The sequence below is a fragment of the Perna viridis genome, chromosome 4, assembly GCF_037379345.1.
Source record: "Perna viridis isolate PV_CMFRI_1.1 ecotype Kerala chromosome 4, ASM3737934v1, whole genome shotgun sequence".
In the NCBI taxonomy this organism is placed as follows: Eukaryota; Metazoa; Mollusca; class Bivalvia; order Mytilida; family Mytilidae; genus Perna; species Perna viridis.
In genome coordinates this window covers 9,072,650-9,095,527 of record NC_142448.1, presented here as the reverse complement: position 1 = coordinate 9,095,527, position 22,878 = coordinate 9,072,650, and the positions used below count along the sequence as shown (strand labels likewise).

The 22,878-nt window shown below is 32.1% G+C and overlaps 1 protein-coding gene across 1 annotated transcript in view; it reads left to right on the top strand.

The window, feature by feature from the left end:
• The window catches only part of LOC148618750 (nucleolar RNA helicase 2-like), a 45,767-nt gene that overhangs the window by 15,874 nt on the left and 7,015 nt on the right, over window positions 1-22,878 (top strand). The window contains exons 6-13 of the mRNA XM_088577929.1: window positions 477-551; window positions 1,737-1,854; window positions 2,417-2,602; window positions 3,185-3,330; window positions 6,576-6,782; window positions 7,461-7,685; window positions 9,343-9,416; window positions 11,762-11,921. Of these exons, the coding sequence (XP_088434055.1) occupies window positions 477-551; window positions 1,737-1,854; window positions 2,417-2,602; window positions 3,185-3,330; window positions 6,576-6,782; window positions 7,461-7,685; window positions 9,343-9,416; window positions 11,762-11,921 (1,191 nt within the window). The remainder of the gene's footprint in view (window positions 1-476; window positions 552-1,736; window positions 1,855-2,416; window positions 2,603-3,184; window positions 3,331-6,575; window positions 6,783-7,460; window positions 7,686-9,342; window positions 9,417-11,761; window positions 11,922-22,878) is intronic.

Genomic DNA, 22,878 nt, shown 5'->3' with positions numbered 1-22,878 from the left:
TTTGTGTATGTAATTTGGAAGTGATTTAACGAACTTTGAATGGGATACAGAGTGAGTGTTAGATAAGTCTGCATATCTCCATCAAGACATTACCCAAAACAAAATAGTGATGCTTCATCAACAAAGTCATTGCTTTAGTACAAATAGCTCCACCCCTTATAGGTAGGGCCTGACGCCATATTTTTCACATTATAATTTACGTAAATCTGTATGGAAACATTCAGTTTACCACAATTTTTATAAATTTTGATACTTGTATCTTTGTTCAATGTTAATATTTTGTTTTGTTGTCCTTGAAATAGAAAGATCAAATCAACATTAATAATTTTATTTTGGTAATCAGATCAACCAATGACCAAAAGAAAAGGATTCAACTTATTTAATCATAATATTTGATAATATAGACAGATTTCTATTTTTGCTCAGTATCTGTATTGATTCAATAATGAAGTCAATTTCTTCGCATTTCATTGTAGCTGTCTTTTGCATTGCCACTTGTTGAGCTACTACAGAAAAGTGAAAAGGTCCATAAGAAAGGAAGAGCTCCTACGGTGAGTCTGTAGTAATTTTTTCACCCACTTGTTCAATGCCAATGTACACATGTATGGTATAATTGCGAAAACTAATACCATCTTATACTTTAGGGTAAAATGTTTGAATTTTTGTTTGACAAGTAGTAGAGCTAACAATTAGTAAAAAGTATAGTTTAAGTTATTAAAAGGTCTGTTTATATTTGGTTTTTGCAGCACAGAGTTTTGTCAAATTTATGTACTGTAAACATATTGATCTTCGCAGATGCTAATTTTTGTGGATTCTGTCAAGTGGGCATATTTGAGGGTATCGTTTTTTTTCCAAGGGAAAGCTTGACATGAAAATCAGCTTTTCATTTATCAAAATCTGCTTTCCAAGCTTAAAATATCATATAAAAAAATTCTTTAATTTCAACTTTCCAAGGGAAAGTAGTAGTTCAAAAATAACTTTCTCTGACCCAAATTTCACTTGCCTCAGGTGACGGGAAAGGGGAATCCAAGAACACTGCATTATATAGTGTTATGTATCTGTTTCATTGGTACTATTTTTTCTCGTTTTTCTGTTCACCACAAAAAATGCGAAAATTAAAACTTTTTTAGAATGGGTATCTCTTTGTGGGTTTGGTAATTTTCTGTCATGCAATAAGATCCCTACTACCTATTGAATAAAGTTCTTGATTTACTCGGACAGTACCATTCATCCTGAAAGAGGATATTTTTAGGTTTTTATGATTTTTACTTTTCCACTTCTGCCCAACATCACTGTTATTCTCACATCAAACATGATATAATCTCAACAGAGGACTTTTTTTGTTTCTTCAACTTGATGTATTGTTAAACATTAAATATGATTTACTGTTACAGAAAGTGTGAGGACTACATATTGAACACCTTCTGATTACTCTTTATAAGGTTGATCTGTTTTCTCCCCATTAATAAAATGCTGGATGAGTGCTAATGGCTTTTTTTCACTCTTATGTAGAGCAGTTGTCTCTGTTTTCACATTTTTTTCTTTTACTTTATGCGTAGGTACAACATGTACTTGTGATGGCACCCACTAGAGAGTTGGCCAAGCAAGTTTTCTACTGTTATGTATGTCAGTTGTCTCTTTAACACATTCCCTGTTTTCGCTTTATGTGTAGGGATTGTGATTGTGCCTACTTGAGAGTAGACTGAGCAAGTTAGTGATTTTTACTTTATGTGTAGGTACTGGTGATGGCACCCACCAGAGAGTTGGCCAAGCAAGTTTGTGATGATTTTTTAGCCATAAGTACCAATCTATCAGCTTTCTGTATATATGGTGGGACTTCATATCTACCACAAGGTAAGGTCAGAAATTATCCCTAATATAAATTACAGAAATGGATAGATGCATTCTTTGGAGACAGGGTATATTGCTCAGAAAAAAATCTAATACATGTATCATGTTTAATTCATTAAATATCATTTTCATGCTGACAGCTAAAATTTATTGATGGTTTGATTCATTTTTATTATTCTAAGGTTTATAATTCTAGTAAATTGCTGGTTACTGAGGCCGGACTTTAATAAAATTCTTTGCCATAGTCCAAATGCTAAAAAAAGATTTGTTCAGTATGCAAGTAATTTTTTCTTCCAAATCTCACCAAGTCTGAAATTTTTTTTAAATTTCAAAAGATGATTTTAAGACCTGTATTATAGTAAAACTGCTATTACTAATAACTTTTGTTGCTTATCAGAGGTTTTTGAAGTGACGAAGAAAATTACTAATAAAAAAAAGCAGAAAATCAGGAGAATAAAACAAGCAAAAAAAAAAAGAATAAAAACATAAAATTATCAGCTAGGTTTTGTTTTAAATTTTTTGCTTGAAGATATCATGTCAGTTATATACAGTTCTTTATTAACAGAGCAAGCCTTACGGGCTGGTTTAGACGTCTTGGTTGGAACACCAGGTAGAATTTATGACCACATAGAGAAGGGAAATTTAGACCTGTCTAAAGTAAAACATGTTGTTCTGGATGAAGTGGACCAAATGTTAGATATGGGTTTTGCTGAAATTGTTGACAACATTCTACAACATGCTTATCTAGAAGGTTGGTTAAGTCATGACAGTGGTACTGTTAAAGTACTAATTCTCACAGATTCTGTCAAATGAAAATTTTCATTGCTCTCAGTTTCCCAGTTTCAAATGATTAGCCTTATATAGTGTTAAAAATTTGTATCACAGTGAATATTTTCCATGCTTTTCTATCCACCACATAAATTTTTGTAATAAATTTACAGTATTTATATCCCTTTTTTCATTGTAAAATACAATCTGGTATTTAAGAATTGACTATATGCCAGAAGAACAATAATCGTCTTCGCTAGATATTTTATGGTGCAATAAAGCATACTCATTGTTCTGCATTCATTCTGTTTGTTTCTCATTGCAGTGCATTTATTCTGTTATTTTAGCAATAAAGCACACTTATTGCAATGCAATCATCCTGTTGTGTAACTATAAAGCATACTTATTGCACTGCATTCATCCTGTTTATGGAGCACTAAATACTTATTGCACTGCATTCATTATGTTTGTGGCACACTAAAGCATAATTATTGCACTGCGTTCATTCTGTTTGTGGAGCACTAAAGCATATATGTTGCATACTTTTTTCTATATATTTTTTTAGATCGTAAGAAGATGCCTCAGACATTACTTTTCTCTGCAACCTTACCACCATGGGTAAATGCAACTGGCAAGAAGTACTTTGGTGATAATGTAGAGAAAATATCTTTGGTTGGAACTCAGGAAAATAGGACCAGCAAAACTGTTCAGGTAGATTTTGACAAAAACTCTAAAATGGGTATAAAAAGTTTAAATTGACCTGATTGTACAAAGCCAGCTGATTTACTGGTCGTCAGTTATTCCTTTAGATCAGGTACTACTTATCTTTTTCTGGTTAAGTCGGCTTTCTTACCCTTTGTGTTTTCTCCCTTATTTTCTTTTTTTAATATTATATTCATTGGTCACAACTAGCAGAATATCAAGCATAGTGAATAGAAATAAGGGAAAAGACACAATATAATTAAAAATAATGTAGTGGTGCTGTTAAAGTATAAAAAGTTATAATTTAATGCATTCAGGAAGGGGAGGTAAATTAGGCTCTTCTGTAACAATGCCAAAAAAAAACGAAGTTTTGGGAGGGGGTGTATATAGGTTTTTAATGTAACAGATAGGGACGATAAGTTCTAATGACTTTCTGTATGCATAAGTACATTTGTCGCATGATAATTAAAGAATTGATTTTTTAGCTATTGCCATCACTTGCATCTGTCATTGACGTCTGTTATCATTAACAGTTTTTCAAATATCTTCGCCCCTGAAACTACTGAATGGATTTGGATGAAACTATGCATGATTGTTCCTTAGGGTATCCTGCACAAAACAACCACTCAGATTTTTTTATTTGAGAAAAAAACATGGTAGGGCCACACTTAAAATTATTTCAGTTGCACTAACCCCACTCTGATTTTCATCAATGGGAAGGTGGATAGGCTTTTTTTTTCATTTTTTTTTTTTTTTTTTGAATAATTGACCAGGCACTCATATAAAATCAGAGCCAATTGGAGCTTACTTATATTCCTTCATAATTTTGAAGATCTACATGTAGTAAGATTTGCTTTCATACTTGTTAAATTTTCCCCATATCCGTTCCTAAATTTTTTCATCCTACAGTATGATGCCTCACATTTGTTTGTATGTGAAGCACAAGGAGAGTTAAAAAGATGTCAGCAGATGCTTTCAATATTTCTTTGAGAATGAAGATGTTTGTTGATACAAAAAGATAAAAAAGTGTCATGGAAAATGATGTTTTAGAAAAGAAAAAGTATTCTTTTCTTTGACTACAGCAAATGATTACTAGACTTTGCATTTTGTTAATAAAATCAAGAACTTTGAACTGTTTTATTTGATTTGACTAGAAACAAACTGTTACAAAGAAAAAAATTATGAAAATTTCCATCTTATATTATAGTGAATAAAGCGTATTTAAGAGTCTTATCAAAGTTTTTTACCACACCGATTTCTTCCTCAAAGACGAAGTCGGCCTAAAACACAGTAGACATATTGTTGAGCTTACTTGACATGGTTTCGAGAACACGGTCTCTAGTGTCAGTTTTCTTAAGTCTGATCTCGTCAGACTGTTATATCATCAAAAACATAACTCCATGTTGCACTGGTGGGAAAACTATTAAGTCTGTTTTGAATCAACGGTTTGATTTTGTTGTTTTTTGGTATATAGCTGGACAGACAATGACAATGTGAATCAATCTCCGAAATAGAGGTCCTTGTATTTCCTACGTCAAACAAACACGAGATTAGTACAGGGGCGAAGGAGCTACCAACCTCTGTTTCGGAAATTGAACACGAATCTGTCCATCTTTCTACTTCCACTCCGCAGTTATCGTAGGTTACACTGGCAAGTACCAAGGACTTTGAAATGCCAAAAAAGTAACGCACAGAATAAAGTTGGACGGGAGACATAAAAAATCTGGAAAAAAAACTTTTCGATTTTTACCCAAAAAAACTTTTGAGACGGCCCCATTTTTTTCAGGTTGGTCGCATTAGTGCAAACAAACATATTTTTAATTGTGACCCAGCTGTTACTAAAAATAGAACGTAGGGGTTAGACAGCAGTTTTTGCATATATCTCTAAAACCATTAAGGTTAATTAAATTTTGATGGGAGAAAAATGTTAAGCACAATTAGATCTATCTGTGGTCTAACTGTGGTGAAAATCTGTTTACCTATGTTGGAGTTACTGCCTTTTTTGATGTTTTTTGCTGTTTTGATGTTATTACTTTCGGTAATCTTCTCCTCAGAAACTACTATACTGAATTCAATGGAAGTAAGTATGATTTTTGTTAGGGTATCCTGCACAGAATAAGTGTTTTGATTTTTGATCCGTGAGAAGACATGGTCATAGTTACTAAGAATAGAACATATGGGTCAAAATAAAGTTTTTTGCAAATAATTAAAAAATTGTTGAAGTAAGCAAAATTCTGATTAAGGGTTATTTTGTTAACCATTAGAAGATGAACCGATGCCAAAATTTCCAAAATGATTCATTGCTCTATGTAGCAGTTATGGCTCTGAAACATATTTTTTGGGGGTTTTTCATGTGTAAAACTTTGAAAATCTTCTTCTCTGAAACCATGTGACAAAATTCAATGAAAGTTTGCATAGTAGTTTTTTTAGAGTATCCTGCACAAAACTGTGGGAAAACTATTAAGTCTGTTTTGAATCAACAGTTTGATTTTGTTGTTTGTTGGTATATAGCTGGACAGACAATGACAATGTGAATCAATCTCCGAAATAGAGGTCCTTGTATTTCCTACGTCAAACAACACGAGATTAGTACAGGGATGAAGGAGCTACCAACCTCTGTTTCGGAAATTGAACACGAATCTGTCCATCTTTCTACTTCCACTCCGCAGTTATCGTAGGTTACACTGGCAAGTACCAGGGACTTTGAAATGCCAAAAAAGTAACACACAGAATAAAGTTGGAATTTTGATGGGCGGCCATTTCTGCTAATTTCATATTAGCTTTGATTTCAACAATATATTTGGTTTATATAATGATCTCTTGAGTTGAATGGTGATGATGAAGATGCTGTATAGCCATGATTAAATTCATTACATAAAATTTTTTTTAGCAAATGTATATTGGGCAAATGTACCCTCAGTCCTGGTGGAAAAATGGGCATTGGGGGACCCTTGCTTGATTTTTTCCCAGAGGTTCTAAAACACTTAGAAGGCATTACCAATATTTTACAATGCCTTAGGTACTCTTTTGAACTTACAGCATTTGTCAATATATACTCTTTTTAAGCAATTGTTTATCAAACATGGTAACAAAGCATGCTATCTTTACTTAATTAATAGGGCATGGTTTGCCAGGTGAGCGATACAGGCTCTTAAAAAGCTTCTTGTTTACAATCCAATGGATTGGTAATTTATCTTGTATCACATCTTCATTCACATAGTGAAATTTTAAAAACTGTCCTTTGAACATTTCAGCATCTTGCTATCAAATGTAGTTACTTTGACAGAGCAGCTACACTAGGGGATGTTGTCAAGGTATACAGTGGTAACTATGGCCGTGCTATGATATTCTGTGAGACCAAGAGGGATGCTGATGAGTTAGCTGTTAGTCCTGCCATTAAACAAGACTCCCAGGTGTTACATGGGGATATACCTCAGGCTAAGAGGGAAAGAGTATTACAGGTAAAAAATATAAGGGGGACAGTTCCAAATTAGAAAAAATGACAATGCATGATAATTTGTAAAATTCACAAAATATTTGATATTTTGTAGTTCATTTAACAATTTAGGTTAACATTGAGATGTGAATACTGCAAAAATAACAGGTATATAATATAAATAAGTCCACTTTCTACAAACTTCTTATACTATTGAAAACAAGTATCAAAAAGTGATTGAAAATGACTATTAAATTGTTCATTTGAAGATTATATTTTCCTGATATGTTTTGAGAACAAGCGTTTATTGACAGTGGTCTTAACTAGAATATTTTAAACTCTGTTGATTAAAACCTCGTTAAATGGTAACAACAGGGCTTCATCTTCACATATCCAGCTGAAATTTCATTTAAAAATTTTCATATCTGTAAATTTTTAAGTTAGACAGCATGAATTGCTGTAAATGATTTCTAGCAAATATTTCATTTTTTAAAATCTTATCACTGTTTCTAGTAGTCTGCACAACTAGCAGGTTATATCTTGACATTGTAATAGTATAATTTTATATTGACCAACCATGCAGTAACCACAATCTATACTATACCCATCTCTGTTTCATCTTATACTTTACCTGTGTAGGAAATCAGAATTACACAGCTGTTCAATACACTTACTAAAGATTGTGATTGCTCTCAATTTTCAGAGTTTCAGAGATGGGAGATGCAAAGTGCTGATTTCCACTGATGTAGCTGCTCGGGGTTTAGACATACCAGAGATAGATTTAGTGATACAATGCAATCCACCAAAAGATGTGGATTCCTACATCCATAGGTCTGGACGTACAGGACGTGCTGGTCGATCAGGGACATGTATATGTTTTTACAAACCTCAAGAAGAATATGATTTGCAGTTAGTGGAAAGAAGGGCTGTAAGTTGTCTCCCTTTGTGCTTTGTACATCAAAAAAAATTTTTGTCAAAGCAACAACAAAAAACATCTAAACTTTTTTAAATATTTTTATTACACATTTGATAATGAAAAAAAAAATTGTATTTTTACACAGTTATTTGACATTGAATAATTCCTGGTAAATGTATAATACTGTTTGCCATATAATTCCTGGTAGTTATATAACACTGTTTTCCATGTAATTCCTGGTAGTTATATAACACTGTTTGCCATGTAATTCCTGGTATTATATAACACTGTTTGCCATGTAATTCCTGGTAGTTATATAACACTGCTTGCCATGTAATTCCTGGTAGTTACATAATACTGTTTGCCATGTAATTCCTGGTAGTTACATAACACTGTTTGCCATGTAATTCCTGGTATTATATAACACTGTTTGCCATGTAATTCCTGGTAGTTACATAATACTGTTTGCCATGTAATTCCTGGTAGTTATATAACACTGTTTGCCATGTAATTCCTGGTAGTTATATAACACTGTTTGCCATGTAATTCCTGGTAGTTATATAATACTGTTTGCCATGTCATTCCTGGTATTATATAACACTGTTTGCCATGTCATTCCTGGTAGTTATATAACACTGTTTGCCATGTCATTCCTGGTAGTTATATAACACTGTTTGCCATGTAATTCCTGGTAGTAATATAATACTGTTTGCCATGTAATTCCTGGTAGTTATATAACACTGTTTGCCATGTAATTCCTGGTAGTTATATAATACTGTTTGCCATGTAATTCCTGGTAGTTACATAACACTGTTTGCCATGTAATTCCTGGTAGTTACATAACACTGTTTGCCATGTAATTCCTGGTAGTTATATAATACTGTTTGCCATGTAATTCCTGGTATTATATAACACTGTTTGCCATGTAATTCCTGGTAGTTATATAATACTGTTTGCCATGTAATTCCTGGTATTATATAACACTGTTTGCCATGTAATTCCTGGTAGTTACATAATACTGTTTGCCATGTAATTCCTGGTAGTTATATAACACTGTTTGCCATGTAATTTCTGGTAGTTATATAACACTGTTTGCCATGTAATTCCTGGTAGTTATATAATACTGTTTGCCATGTAATTCCTGGTAGTTATATAATACTGTTTGCCATGTAATTCCTGGTAGTTATATAACACTGTTTGCCATGTAATTCCTGGTATTATATAACACTGTTTGCCATGTAATTCCTGGTAGTTATATAACACTGTTTGCCATGTAATTCCTGGTATTATATAACACTGTTTGCCATGTAATTCCTGGTAGTTATATAACACTGTTTGCCATGTAATTCCTGGTAGTAATATAACACTGTTTGCCATGTAATTCCTGGTAGTTATATAATACTGTTTGCCATGTAATTCCTGGTAGTTATATAACACTGTTTGCCATGTAATTCCTGGTAGTTATATAATACTGTTTGCCATGTAATTCCTGGTAGTTATATAACACTGTTTGCCATGTAATTCCTGGTATTATATAACACTGTTTGCCATGTAATTCCTGGTAGTAATATAACACTGTTTGCCATGTAATTCCTGGTAGTTATATAACACTGTTTGCCATGTAATTCCTGGTAGTTACATAATACTGTTTGCCATGTTTAATTGACAGAACTTAAAGTTTAAGAAGATAGGAGGACCAACAACAGATGATATCATAAAAGCTTCAGTCACAGATGCAGCAAGGTAAACAATAGCAAAGTATAGTGATACTGCATCTCTAATAAGTAGAAGACTTTGACCTATATTGGAGTTAGTTGCCCCCGCTTTTCAGGAATTAGGGACCAAAGACAAGCATATAAAATTCAGGAAAAAAATTGTTTAGATTCTGGACTAAATAGAGAAAACTTAAAATGGTATTATTTTTGGGTTATTTCTCTTAGTTGAAATATAAATGGTAGCAGTTTTTTCTTAAATGGTTATGTTGTAGGGAAGCTTATTAAGACAATCCAACTACAAAGCTTTGTTCCATTCATATAAACTTTTCCTAAAAACTTTTGATTAACATTCCTGTAATTTTTTTAATACTATTGGGCCTGAAGTAGACCATAATGACCCTACCCCTTTTAAAATTATACAATTACATGTAGTTTGAGTATCTTTTTTTGGAATGCTAAACAATGGTAAAGTTCTCTTGTGTATCATGGAGTCAAGATAAGGTTTTAATTTGAGTCTTTTTTTGTTCCCATGTGATGATTAGTATTTTAACATGTGTCCATGGATATTGAACACAACATGATTGGGTATGATTTAATGTCCCATTGGATGTACTGTTTTTTTCTTCATTCTTGATAATAAGATCTGACTTTTTAGTGTATGTAACCAGTTATCAAGTTATACTGTGGTATGAACGTCTTACCCTTAAATTTTTGTCAAACAGAACTTGGGAACTGGTGCTTGGAAATGATTTCAAATTTTGTATACAGCTTCAACATGATCTCAGAGATGTACTTCTGAAACTTGCAAATTAGTTTCACACTAATTTTCTGTTAACTGGACATTTCAAAAACTTGAAATAAAGATATTAAGACTATATCAAGTTATAAAGTTTGCATATTCTTTTTATATGACTGCAAACAAAATACAATAGTATGACTGGCATCACCACCGTTAGGTTTCTAGATAATAACAAGTAAAAGTATATAGATCTCTATGATATTATTCCTCAATGTGCCATACCACAAAGGGGAGACCAGGATTGATCGAGGGGATTGTAACATGCTGTTGAATTGGCCAGTAGGAAAGACAACTTACATTATGATCAAATTCTCATCGTTTAAAAAAAAAATAATCACAACAATCTAAAATCAGAGCTGTATCAAGCTTGTATGGTGTTCCAATACTTGCTTGAACTGTTAATGGTTTGATCTTTGATTAAAGTTTGCCCTATTAAGTATTTTTTTAGGATTCAGATATGAAATAAGGTTGGTTGACAACTTTGTATAATAACTAAAAAAACACTATGATTAAATTTAAAAGCAATATACCTATAGAAGTTTTGTCTTTATGGATTGAGATTTTAAATGATGAAAAGGGTTTATGGGTGGATCGTGCATATACACAGCTGTTTCCTTATTTTGGTTTCAAAAATAGTGATGGCATAGTGCCAGTCTTGAAAAGTAAATTAAAACAAAATTAACTTATATATATATAATTTATTTTACAGTGTGACCCGATATAACATACCATACAAATTTAAGTAATATACAAAATCATTGGCTAGCCTTCAGAGGCTTGCCAAGTACTGTTCAGTTATCTATTGAAGTTGTACAAATCAATGTCATTAATTAAAAATATATCCAATGTTTCATGTTTAACAGAAATAATTGTCTCCCTTATTTTTGAAATGTCAATTATATGTATATTTAGAAATAAGTTTACTGTCCATACTGAGCAGGAATGTTAGTTTTTCTTCATCGGTCAGAAATGAGAAATAATTGTCTTAATTTGATTGTATCATGTTTAAAAAAGTGTTCCTTTCTATCAAATATAGGGGAAAACAAACTAAGAAATTATTTTCATCTTCGATTAAGCAACTTTTGCAAAGTTAACCGAATCATCTGTCTGATGGGATGCCACTATATCGTCCCTTCTCTATCTCCAATTGAAATGTTCCAATTCTCATTCTCGCCAACACTGATCATTGTTGTCTAGTCAAATTTGCTATGGATGGACCTCAAAGTTTGTATTTAGTAAATTGAACTACCACACTTTTAAGCACACGTAAAAGATACAATTCACTTTTATGTGTACATCTTTTGATATTAAAAATCAATTTTGCTAGTAGAAAATTATTTCTCCTTGTATTTTAGGTTCAGTTTATAAATAACCAAAGAAACCTAGATTTGGGGAGTGTTAATTTTCAATACTTACTAAATTTAGCCAGTGAAAAAATTGTTTTTAATTTAATTGCTCAATTCCATATCTGTTTGATGGACAATATCAAATAGTGAATAACAGTCATCATGATTGACATGCGAGACATGTCTCTATGGTAACAGTTTTTTAAACTTTGTAATGTATTTTTTCAGGTCTATAGAAGCTGTAGGTACAGGTACGTTAGAACATTTCCGAGAATCTGCACAGGCATTAGTCAATGAACGAGGAGCTGTTGATGCAGTTGCTGCTGCTTTGGCAGTAATTTCTGGAAGTACCAAGATTGTCTCCAGATCATTATTGTCATCTAAAGAGGTCAGTTGAAAGATTTCTCTAGGTCACATTTGTCATTTAAAAAGATCTAGTTTTTTTCTGGTTTTTCTCCAGGTATTTAATTTCGTCAGTTGCTATTTATAGACGGTTTTTGGGTCATTTTTGGTGTCTTATTTAAAAGGGCATCCATTAAATATTTTCCCCTTCAGACATTATTCTGGGGTGTGTTCATATTTTCCTTAGTCTATCATTCCATCCTTTTTCTGTTCCATTTTCCAAAATTGGAGTATATTTTGTTATGTAGTTGTGTTATAGTTCCTCTTTCCACTTCACTGATTTTGAGTAGAATTAGGATCTGAGACTTCAGAAACTTATTAAACTATATTACCTTTCTTGACTATTTCTGAGATATGAGTTGAAATTTCAGTGTGATGGTAATGTACAAGTTTGCAAAGAACAGTTCTAGATCTTCCCAAAATATCTGAATGATTGGTACTTGGTATGTGATAACATACTTGAGTTATGATTTATTTCTGTTTCTTTGTGATTGATTTTTTATGACAAAAACAAGATTTGACAAAAATATTTTGCCAAACTAGTCAGCAGAACTTAACTAGCATAGAACAATACCAATCAGTTCTCAGGTCTCCAGAGTTATGATGATGAAGCAAGGGAATTCAATTACAGTCGAACCTCCATGTGTTGAACACAGATTAGTCGAAATCTCGGATAACTCAAACTAATTACTAAGTCATAGCAAAACTCCCCTTACTCCAATACAATTTTACCTTGGATGACTTGAACTCGGATGAATCGAAACCTTGGATAACTCGAGGTAATCAATCAGTCCCCTCAATAGGACTTTGAGGTTAATTAACCCTGATGTCTTGAAGTCAACTAATTAGTCGGAAAACTGATTGCTTTATTACAAACCATGATTGAAGTGTGTTTTAATAACAATTAGCTTGGCTTTTGAAATTTATTTGTTGACGCTCTTTATGGCTTATTTATTTAATTAATTTAAAACTGCATGGTTGTGAAAAGAAACAAATTTTATTAATAACACGTCGGAATTTACACTTACAGTGATATCGGATATTTTGATATTTTGAAATTTAAAAAAGAAAAATACAGCTGAATTGTAATGGTATCTGACTATTTCATGAAACATCAAACAGATGATAGTAAGGGTATTTCAATGTCTACATTCATTTCGTAAGTGAATTTTAAATGTTATCGTAATATTGTAGAGCACATGGTTTGACGATACTCCTGATTGTGAATCAAACAAAACAGCATGTTATGAACTATGGCGTTTTTGATATAGAAAAAATGAAATAGGAAATTTCACTAAAACACTCCATGCCGTTCAGTATTTCAAACATGATATACAACATACAAAAAAATATCTTCCAATATGAAACGCATGACATTACGAAGTAATTGCAAAGTGAAGTACATGTACATGTACAAGCACAACCAAATGATGTAAATACAGAAACAATCATGGACCAAACTACTTGTATTTCCGGTTTATCCTCGACCTTGGATTACTTGAACCTCGGATAACTCCTAACATTTTTGCATGGTCCCTTCTACTTTGACTTAATGAGGTTTGACTGTATCTTAATAGATCAGTGAGCAACTGCCAATAATGCTTTAACTACCTCTTGCTAATTGTCGTTTGGGCTTGGGTGGTGGACTAATCTAAGCAGCAGATAAATGATGAATTTCTAATTCTCACGGTATGTGGACACAATAATTCTGTATTAAAATCTCTCCTTTGTTAGATATTAAGTAATAACATGATTCAGAGATTAACATGGTAACAATCTTCCCCTTGTGTATATCATTCTGCTTACAACTGGTATCAAAGCACAAATGGCCTGGCCAGGAGATGTCAGTAGTAAGTTGATAGGGAAATTTCATCTAAATTCTATTTTCAGACAGATATAGGAAGATGTAGGCAGAATATGATGTTTTGTTTCATATGCTGCACTCAGTTGCTAAAAAAATATCAAACCAGACATCTGCAGTCATACCAAGCAGAACCTGATAAACAGGTGTTTACTTAAGCCCTACCACCTCTAGTTAACCAAACTATTTATGTGCTAGGTCAAGTAGTCTGTTTGTATTCACGTTTTCCGTTTGAATGATGAGCTTTGAATACAATCTTTTGTTTCAATAGACTAATTATAGTCAGGGATTTACATTAGCCTCCGTTAGGCCAAATAAAAAAAAATATGTGTGGTTCTGATCACCTTTTTGAATAGGTCAGAAATTTTTTTTTTTTTTTTTTTTTCATTAAAAACCCCTTTAGAATTGTCACTAAATCCTGAGAGAGATGAAAGCCTAAGTGTGAAATGATAATATTAATAAAACATCAATAGGCTGTAAATTTACAGATTTCAGTTGTATCGTAGCTGCAGCCAGCAAATGTGCAGCCATTGTTGTTACCTATTATAAATACATAAAGTAATGAAAAAATCTGGATAACATGAAGTGGGTAGAGTTAGTTGGTTTTTTATTTTATTTTATTTTTTTTATTTCAATTTGGCAGAAAAAAAGTCTAGGGTCAGTGTTTTCCAACCCTTATTTTAGGTGCAAATTTCGGCCCCATTCCCAATGAGAAAAAGGTTCTAAAAATCCAATTGTTGGTTGTAAAATTCCCAATTGTCAATGGATGTTCGGTCGCCTTGAGATCGCGATGGTGTTTTTTTTTTTTTTTTCTTCCGTATCATACTTTGTTTATTTACTTTTGGATCATCTTTCATGGTGTGTCGTTAGTTTTCCTTATACTATCAATGCCATTATGATTGCGTTGCAATCTATTTGATTCTATGTCATCGTTGTGCTTGAAGAGAACTAAAGACAGTTAAACAGACAAGCCGAAAAATGACCCATACAATATGTCAATAGAATATTTCTGACTGGGCAATTCAATTGCTGGTGCGGCAATGTCTCATAATTCCAAGTTCTGTTAAAAAAAAAAAATGAACTCAGTTGATAGTGCTAAATTTTGTTTAGAAAGATCAACATGAAAGAAAACTTAAATTTTAATATACTATCAATGATTCAAATGACAAATGTTTTATTAATGTTTGAAACTAATGGAACAGGAAAACAATATGCATTTATTTATTAAGATGAATTTTAGATGAGAGATGTAGTACATGTACAAACTTTTCTTCAGTCTCTGTTGTATCCAAATTGTCTTCCAAAGGAGATCTGCACTCTTCAATACTGAGACAACTGTAGTGTTTCTCATTTATTTATCATTTCCCAAATTATACATTTTACACGCTTTTTTTTCCCAATTGCATGGGCTTCGGGTCCCTTCCCAAAAACAGTAGGAAAATCACTGAGGGTCAGCAGTAAAAACTAGGGTTGTTCATGCGACTGGAACCACACATATTTTTTTTATTTGGTCTTAATGAAAGACATAGGATATTTATCAGTTTTTATGAACAGGTCCTCATTTGACAAAACAAAAGTCTTCAATTATAAGTAATAACTATTTTTTAAAACTCCTGGACCTATTTTTTGCAAACTTTTAAGGTCCAATACTGTTTTATTAGGACCCCTGATCTTAGATCCCCTCCATATACACAATATGTGATTCTTCTTGTAGATTCAGAGTTGGAAGTACATGTGTAATTCACTAGAAGCTAAATGAACTGTTTATTTTATAGTATAATTCCAAATAATGTCTGATATAATTGTTTACTTGTTGCTAACATGTGCAACAGTGTATTTCTAGGAAGGCCACTAGTTAATTTAATTAGTCACAGTTACTTCCCTTCTCTGCTTTGGTAAATATTGTAACATAGACAGTAGAGTTCACATAATTCCACAATAACAAAGTGAACTTATATTACATGAGACAAGTATCTCAAATTTATAAATGTACACAAGATAGGGAAGACTGATATCTATGTTTAAATAATTGATTAAATTTCATTTGGACTGATAGTCATGTGTGTTTTATTGTGATGTAGGCAAAAACGTACCTGAAGTATTTTTGTTGATAACAGTATGTTTTAAAATCTGATCATATATTGAAACTTAACTACTTACCAACAGGAAATTTTATGATGAGCAAAAGGTTTATTTTCTATTGGTTAAAACTGAAACAATTTTATTTTCACTTGGAAACACAATACCTACATGTATAAAGCCAGCTTGTGGCAAATCTAATTATCTTCCTATTTTAAATCAGTTCTATTTTAACAATGTGACTCTATCACCCACACATTCCTGAATTAAATAATATCTTTCATACCACTGAGCAACAGAAAAGGATATCATCTGCATGTTGTAGTAGAAAAGGAGTATGTTGTTTTTTGCATGCTGATTGGTACCCAGTCTCCCCTGTCCAGAATCCTTGCTCATTTAATTCCTGTTTCCTCTTATATGTAATGCTTAATAGGAATTTTCATAATAGATTTCTATGCTAGCTTAGACATTTTGTATAATGCTTTTTGCATGATGACTTGTATCATGTCTCCCCTTTCAAGGTTAAGTGGGGTATTCTTAGCACAACCAAGCCTGCAAAATCTAGTTTTCAGTTACAATGGCTAGAAGAAAGGGGACTTTTAAAAGTATTTTACTTCATCAAAATTTCAGAGGCAATGGGAATCAAATAACATTGCCAGTGTCAGATCTCATAAGACCAAAATAAAAAATATCCTAGATTCTCATCCCCTTGCAACCCAATTTTTTCACCACCCCAAAAAATTTATTTTATTTTTTCCCAATAAAATTAAAAATCTAACCAGTTTTGCTAACTAGGTATTCTGAATCAAGACTTTGCTGAAGTGAAATCATTTTCTCCAATGTAAGTTGTAAACCTGGTTAATTTTATACATCAATAACCATTTTTCACTGATATTGGTTATTTTTTTTCTTAAATTGCCTGCCCACCCCTTATTTTGAAATTTCTAGGATTTTTTTATGATGTCCTAATTGAGCTAAGTCTAATTTTCTTATCAATCCTTTATCCTACCACCTCACTCTCACAGAAAGCTATACCTGGCTCTATATACTGTTCAGTATTAACACAGTACATTGTTATGGTGGTTTTATTTTAACTAAAAATATTTTGTTTTGGACTAAACTCCCATTTGAATAGTTTTTTAAATCTAATGGACACATTGAGAATTTTCTTCAGATGGAAGGGGTTTAATTGATTCCCCCTTGAAGTAGTAAAGTTTTAGCTTCAGTAAGCATATATTAAAATCTAATTAGTTTTCCTAACTATACAATCTTAATCATGACTATGCTGAACAGATTTTTTTTTCTTCATTGTAAATTGTAAACCTTATTAGTTATATACATCAATAAAATTTGTGGTTGTGTACTAGTACCATCATTATTGTTGTCCTGTGTCTGTATACTGATTGGTTTTCAGACAAGTCTTTATACTAAGGACATTTAACCATTTTGTTTATGTAAATGTCTATTATTATAAGAAATTACTATGAGCATTATATCCTGATGAAAGTTATTTTTTAACAATTTTCTTGTGTGTGTATTCCTAGCCCAAAAACCCATCATGTTTAGATGTTTCACTTAACCAGGGCTCTGACCTTGATTTATACAAATCATCTTGACTCAGTTTCCTGTAATATTTACAACCTGACTATAAATAGCCTACCAATAGGCCAGTGTATTTATACTAAACAACATGCTGGTATTAAATTATGTGCAATGCAAAAGACAATTTGTTCAATTATTCAAAATTTTGTTTTATACATGATGGTATCACAAAAACTGAAAATTAATGATGTTTCACATGTAAAGCACTTGAATCATTTATATTGATTTTATTGGCAACTCTTAATATAGTATTTGTTATATATAGTCCAGCTAAAAATAAGTTCAGGGTATTATGTTGCTATTTTAAGTGGCTGATATAAACATTTTTTGTGGCATGTGTTTCTGCTATTAATGGACATTGCAATATCAGTAAAATTGGAAGTGATATTTTTAGAATTGTGAAATAACATAAATAGAATACTGATCATATCTAAGAATATTGTTTTTAAGATGGAATGGTGTTTTTGTGTTGATACTGCAGTGTAAGATCATGGGTATAATCATTTTATTATAATCAGTCAAACCAGCACCATGATTTGTTGCTGTGTAGTTAACCTAATCAAAGTGAGAACTTTTCAGAATTTATTGTCATTTATTTTGAAGTTTATCCAAATCATGTTGTTTGATTTCATAAATAAACTAACTCTTGGATATTAATTTTTACTGAGTAAATTTGTAAAGATGTCCAGTTTTTGTTTAAATTTATTCATTTCCTTTCAGGATCAACTGGGTCCAATATATTGAAAGGTGGTTTGATGTATTAAAAAAAAAGCATTCTGTCCTTTTGGTTATATTTCCAGTTCCAAATCCCATTTTTATACGAACACAAAAATGTATAGTCTTTTAATGGTATCATGCTGTTGTAACCATCTGCATTGATATCATTGTCCTGGACAATATAAGTCACTGTGAAATTTCTCCAAACCGGATCCTCAGAAAACCGGTCTTCTCTTCAAACTGGCAGTTTTCAAAAGTCCCCGCTGATATACCTTAAAACCTGTGTGTTTTGTCTTCAATAGACCGGCCACCCCCTAAAACCGTACATCGGCCATTTTTTCACAGTTTTAGCTACATCTTTTAAATAAAAACAACCTCTCAATTCCAGCCGCCTGGTTATTGTTCACCTGTAATAAATGTGTCAACAAAACTAAAATGATTAGGTAATATTACGTAATTTATAATTCATTCACTGACCATAAATTCATTCACTGACTGGTTTCACCAGTGGACAGATGATAATTGAAGGGGATAGTAGTATAAACAACAGGTAGTAATCAAGACATTACATTTTGGCTGTTAATTGGTGTGTACACATGTCAGGCAACTGGGGTCATTTAATAGTATGATCTTTACAATTTTTTAACTGTCAATTAATGTGACCTGTACCCAAGCCAAAATAAAATAGGGATGATATTATTAGACTTTTTTGATGGGTAATTTAGGAAAACAATACAAATAATTAATTACCATCAATAGCCCTTTGATCTTTAATACAAATTCTTTCAAAACCATGAATATTATTTTGTCGGCAGTACCGTTTGTAAAATCAAATCATTTACAGATGATGCAAGCTTTGAAATGTAATAAAAGGCCAAAGGTTTTGAATTGGCATTAAACATGTCTCGACCAACAGACAAGGTGTAGGGTTATAGAACACATTAATGGAAACAGCTCTTAGAATGCATTGCTATTTTTCACAAAACCGGCCACTCCCATAAACCGGCCATTTTTTCTTGTCCCAGTGGTGGCCAATTTGGAGAAGTTTCACTGTATAAGCTCCAAGGTATTTAGACAGCCTCTAACACACCTACTGGCTGTCAAAATAATCCTAGATGGTTACAGAAGCTTATAACATTTTTGTACAATCATCTGTATTATGGGGAAATAAATAAATCTTTGTATTGAACTATATTTCTTGGAATATTTTTTGAAATCATTCGATGGTTACTAGGTAAAATCTATCTTTGTCTTGGCATCAAGGCCAAATTATTGAAATATACACACTGGCCAGTAGTGTGATTGAATCTTTGTACTGACATATAGGTAAAATTGTTTGAAAGTGTACACTTACCATGTGTCATTCGGTTAATGAGTTTTATATTAGGCTCAACGTTATTGTCAAATTATTGAATAATAAACTGATTCTGCAAGTATCATTTTCATTGATGGACGGATTTTCCTTTATGGTCATTTGCATACTGTGACATACATTTGAAGCTCCCACTGGGGAGGGGGAGTTGGGTCTCACCATATTTAGAGGTTATAAATTCAGATGAATATTAAAAATGTTAGATATGTTAATGTTTGAAAAAGACATAATCCAGATAAATTAGCTGACTTAAAGGTTCAGAAGATTACTGTTTTTATTGACATACGATAGACAAAATTAGTTTATAACACTCTGTAAAGATGTTATTGCTTAAAAATGTATAGCAAAGTTGAAGGTGGTAAAACTAATTACATGGTAGAATGTGAATACCTCTTCAAACATCTTTTAAAAATTGTTGATTCATAGGAAAACAATACTTTTTGGCTATTCTTTGTCAATTTTAAAATTAATAGGAGCCTTAATGATACAGAAAAATCATTTATAGTCAATAGACAAACACAATTATTTGTAAATAACTAAAATAAGTATCTTATTACCCATCCCTGATTGATGTCTGCTCTGTGTATACTTAAATGTCACATTTTTAGATATGCAGGGTCAGGTGGTAGATATATTTAGACAGATTAAAAGTTGTTGTCAATGGGGTTGTATATTTATACCCCACCAAACAAAGTTTGGAAGGTAAATAGGTTTCACTCTCTCTGTCCATCTGTTTGTCCAAACTATTTTCTTGGCAGCTTGCAGTGGGATGTTACCACATGGAGATGTTCATACTGATAAGAGTTAATGTTTGGACAAAACTTGTGGAAATGAAGGCTGTTGAAAACTTGATCTCGGAAGTGCTTAGTTTGTCTGCAATAAAAATTGTATCCAAAATGAATTTTGTGTCCACATTGGACCCCAAATGCACATGGTTTAACAAGCTGTGGGGTGATTAAGTCGGTCAGATAACAGGAAACAGAGGTATAATTTTATTTGGCCTTACCCTCACTCTGGTAAGGAATCATTTTTTTTTTTTTTTTGGTTTTGTCTGTTAATCACACTTTTGTGTATGCTACTCCTTTGAAATTACTGTATCAAATATCATGAAACATTGTATGTTTTTAGGATATATTATGAAGTTGTGCACATAATTTTTTTATCTTTTTAAAGGCAAAACCATGGCAATAAATTTTGAAAAAAATTATTCCTTAGGCAACATTTTTTGAATTATTAAATTTCATCGGATAACATTACAGATTACAGAGTAGATATTCCACAATTGATACACTGGCTTACCCAAGCAGACAGTTAGTTTAAGATACCATTTTTCAAGGATGAATTTTACCCTTTGCATTCATAAAAAACAAATTAATAGAATTTTAAACTAGACATTGCCTCTTACGGGGCAAGTACCCCCCTCAACCTTGTACATTTGAGGACCAATTTGGACATGAATTTCATATTGGACAAAATATTTATGGGGAATGAACTAAGCACTTTTGACACACAATTTGATGCCATTTCTAAAACACCCAACTCAAAACTGTAATCAATATTTCTTTTGTTTTACAAAACAATGACCAATGATGTAATATGACTGCCAATTTATTTAAAGCATAAATTCCTAATGGTATGCACATACCATTAGGTAATTTAACACCCCATTAAGTTTCATAACAATCCTGCAAGTTGTTGAGGAGGAGTTACGGATAACACATGAGACCCTAATTTTGCTGAAAAGCAAATAAGTTCAACTGCTGTCATTTCTACAATTTTTGTCTATACATTAATTCCTGATAATATGCACATTTAAATATGGTAATAGAACACTCCATTGAGTTTCATTTTACAGTTTACAAGTTGTTGAGAAAATGTGGACAACACACCAGACCAAGTTTTGCTCAAACAGCCATCAATTCTACAATTTTTGCCCAAACTTAAATTCCTGACAATATCCACATCCCAATATGGTATTGTAATATCCAATCAAGTTTCATTACAATCCTGCAAGATGTTGAGAAGGAGCTGCAGACAATGCATTTATGAGACCAAGTTAAGTTTGCTGAAAACTCCTAAAAAGTTCAGCAGCCCTCATTTTTGTCCAAACATAAATTCTTGACAGTATGCACATCTCCATATGGTAATATTACACCCCACAAAGTGTTATTACAATGCTACAATGCTGCAAGCTGTTAAGAAAATAGTTCAGATTGACAGACAGGGTGAAACCTATGTATCCCCTCCAAACTTAGTTTGCGGGGTATAAATATGTCAATTCCAAACCTAGGATTGACTCCTCCAAATATTAAAATATGTCTGGTATTTCCTGAACTGTGAATGCAAATTGTGAGACACAGAATTACAGGATTCAGGGGCATTTGGGTTACAGATTAGGGGTCACTATATATTCAGTTGTAATTGGCCTAAATCAATAAAAACAACATATAAGGTAAAATCTGAACAAAACAAAAAAATATCAATACATATATAAAATCAATTCTTTGATATAACTAAATAAAAATTATATACATGTATTACATGTAGTACTTTAAGCACTTGATTTATTCCTCTTAAAGTTTATGATGTAATAAAACTCTTTACTGGTACACATATTGTAAAGACCTATATTCAGAAAATGTTATTTTTATGAACCTAAGGATATAGGTATCTTTCTACAGGTAAATTTATAAATATATACATTAAACTAATTAGGTCAGGAAGATATGCAGATCATAAACAAGGTTTTCAGAAAATCAACAATCATTGCTGTGTGCTCAATGGGCTGTTGCATTGTTAGTAGTATTGATTCTTGGTTTAAATTTTTTCAATGGCAGATTTTGTAGTCTAGACTATCATTTTAAACTTAAAAGAAACCTTATTTTACATTATATAACTATATATATAAGTTAAAAAAAAACACATACTTCCTAGGCCCATGTGTCAACAGTCTTTCTGGAGAGTAGTAATGTATAAACATTTTTTAAATGTGGTGTAAACAAGCTTAAAACTTTCTGTTGAACATTTCAGAAAAACATGTATTGTCATTGTTGTGTTGACTAGGACAATCTTTCTTAGAATTGGGAGATGATTCAGTATCTGTTATGGTGATAACTATTGTACATGTTTATAAGCTAGGTAATTGTAGAATTTTTACAGGCCCATCAGACAGTACATACAACCATAATTGTTCCTGCAATCTATCATTTCAATTGTATATAATTTTCACACATTTGTTAAGCTGAAGTTCAAAATAAAAATTTCTTATTTAATTATACTTTTGATAAAATGTCTGATTGTTATTAATTTAAA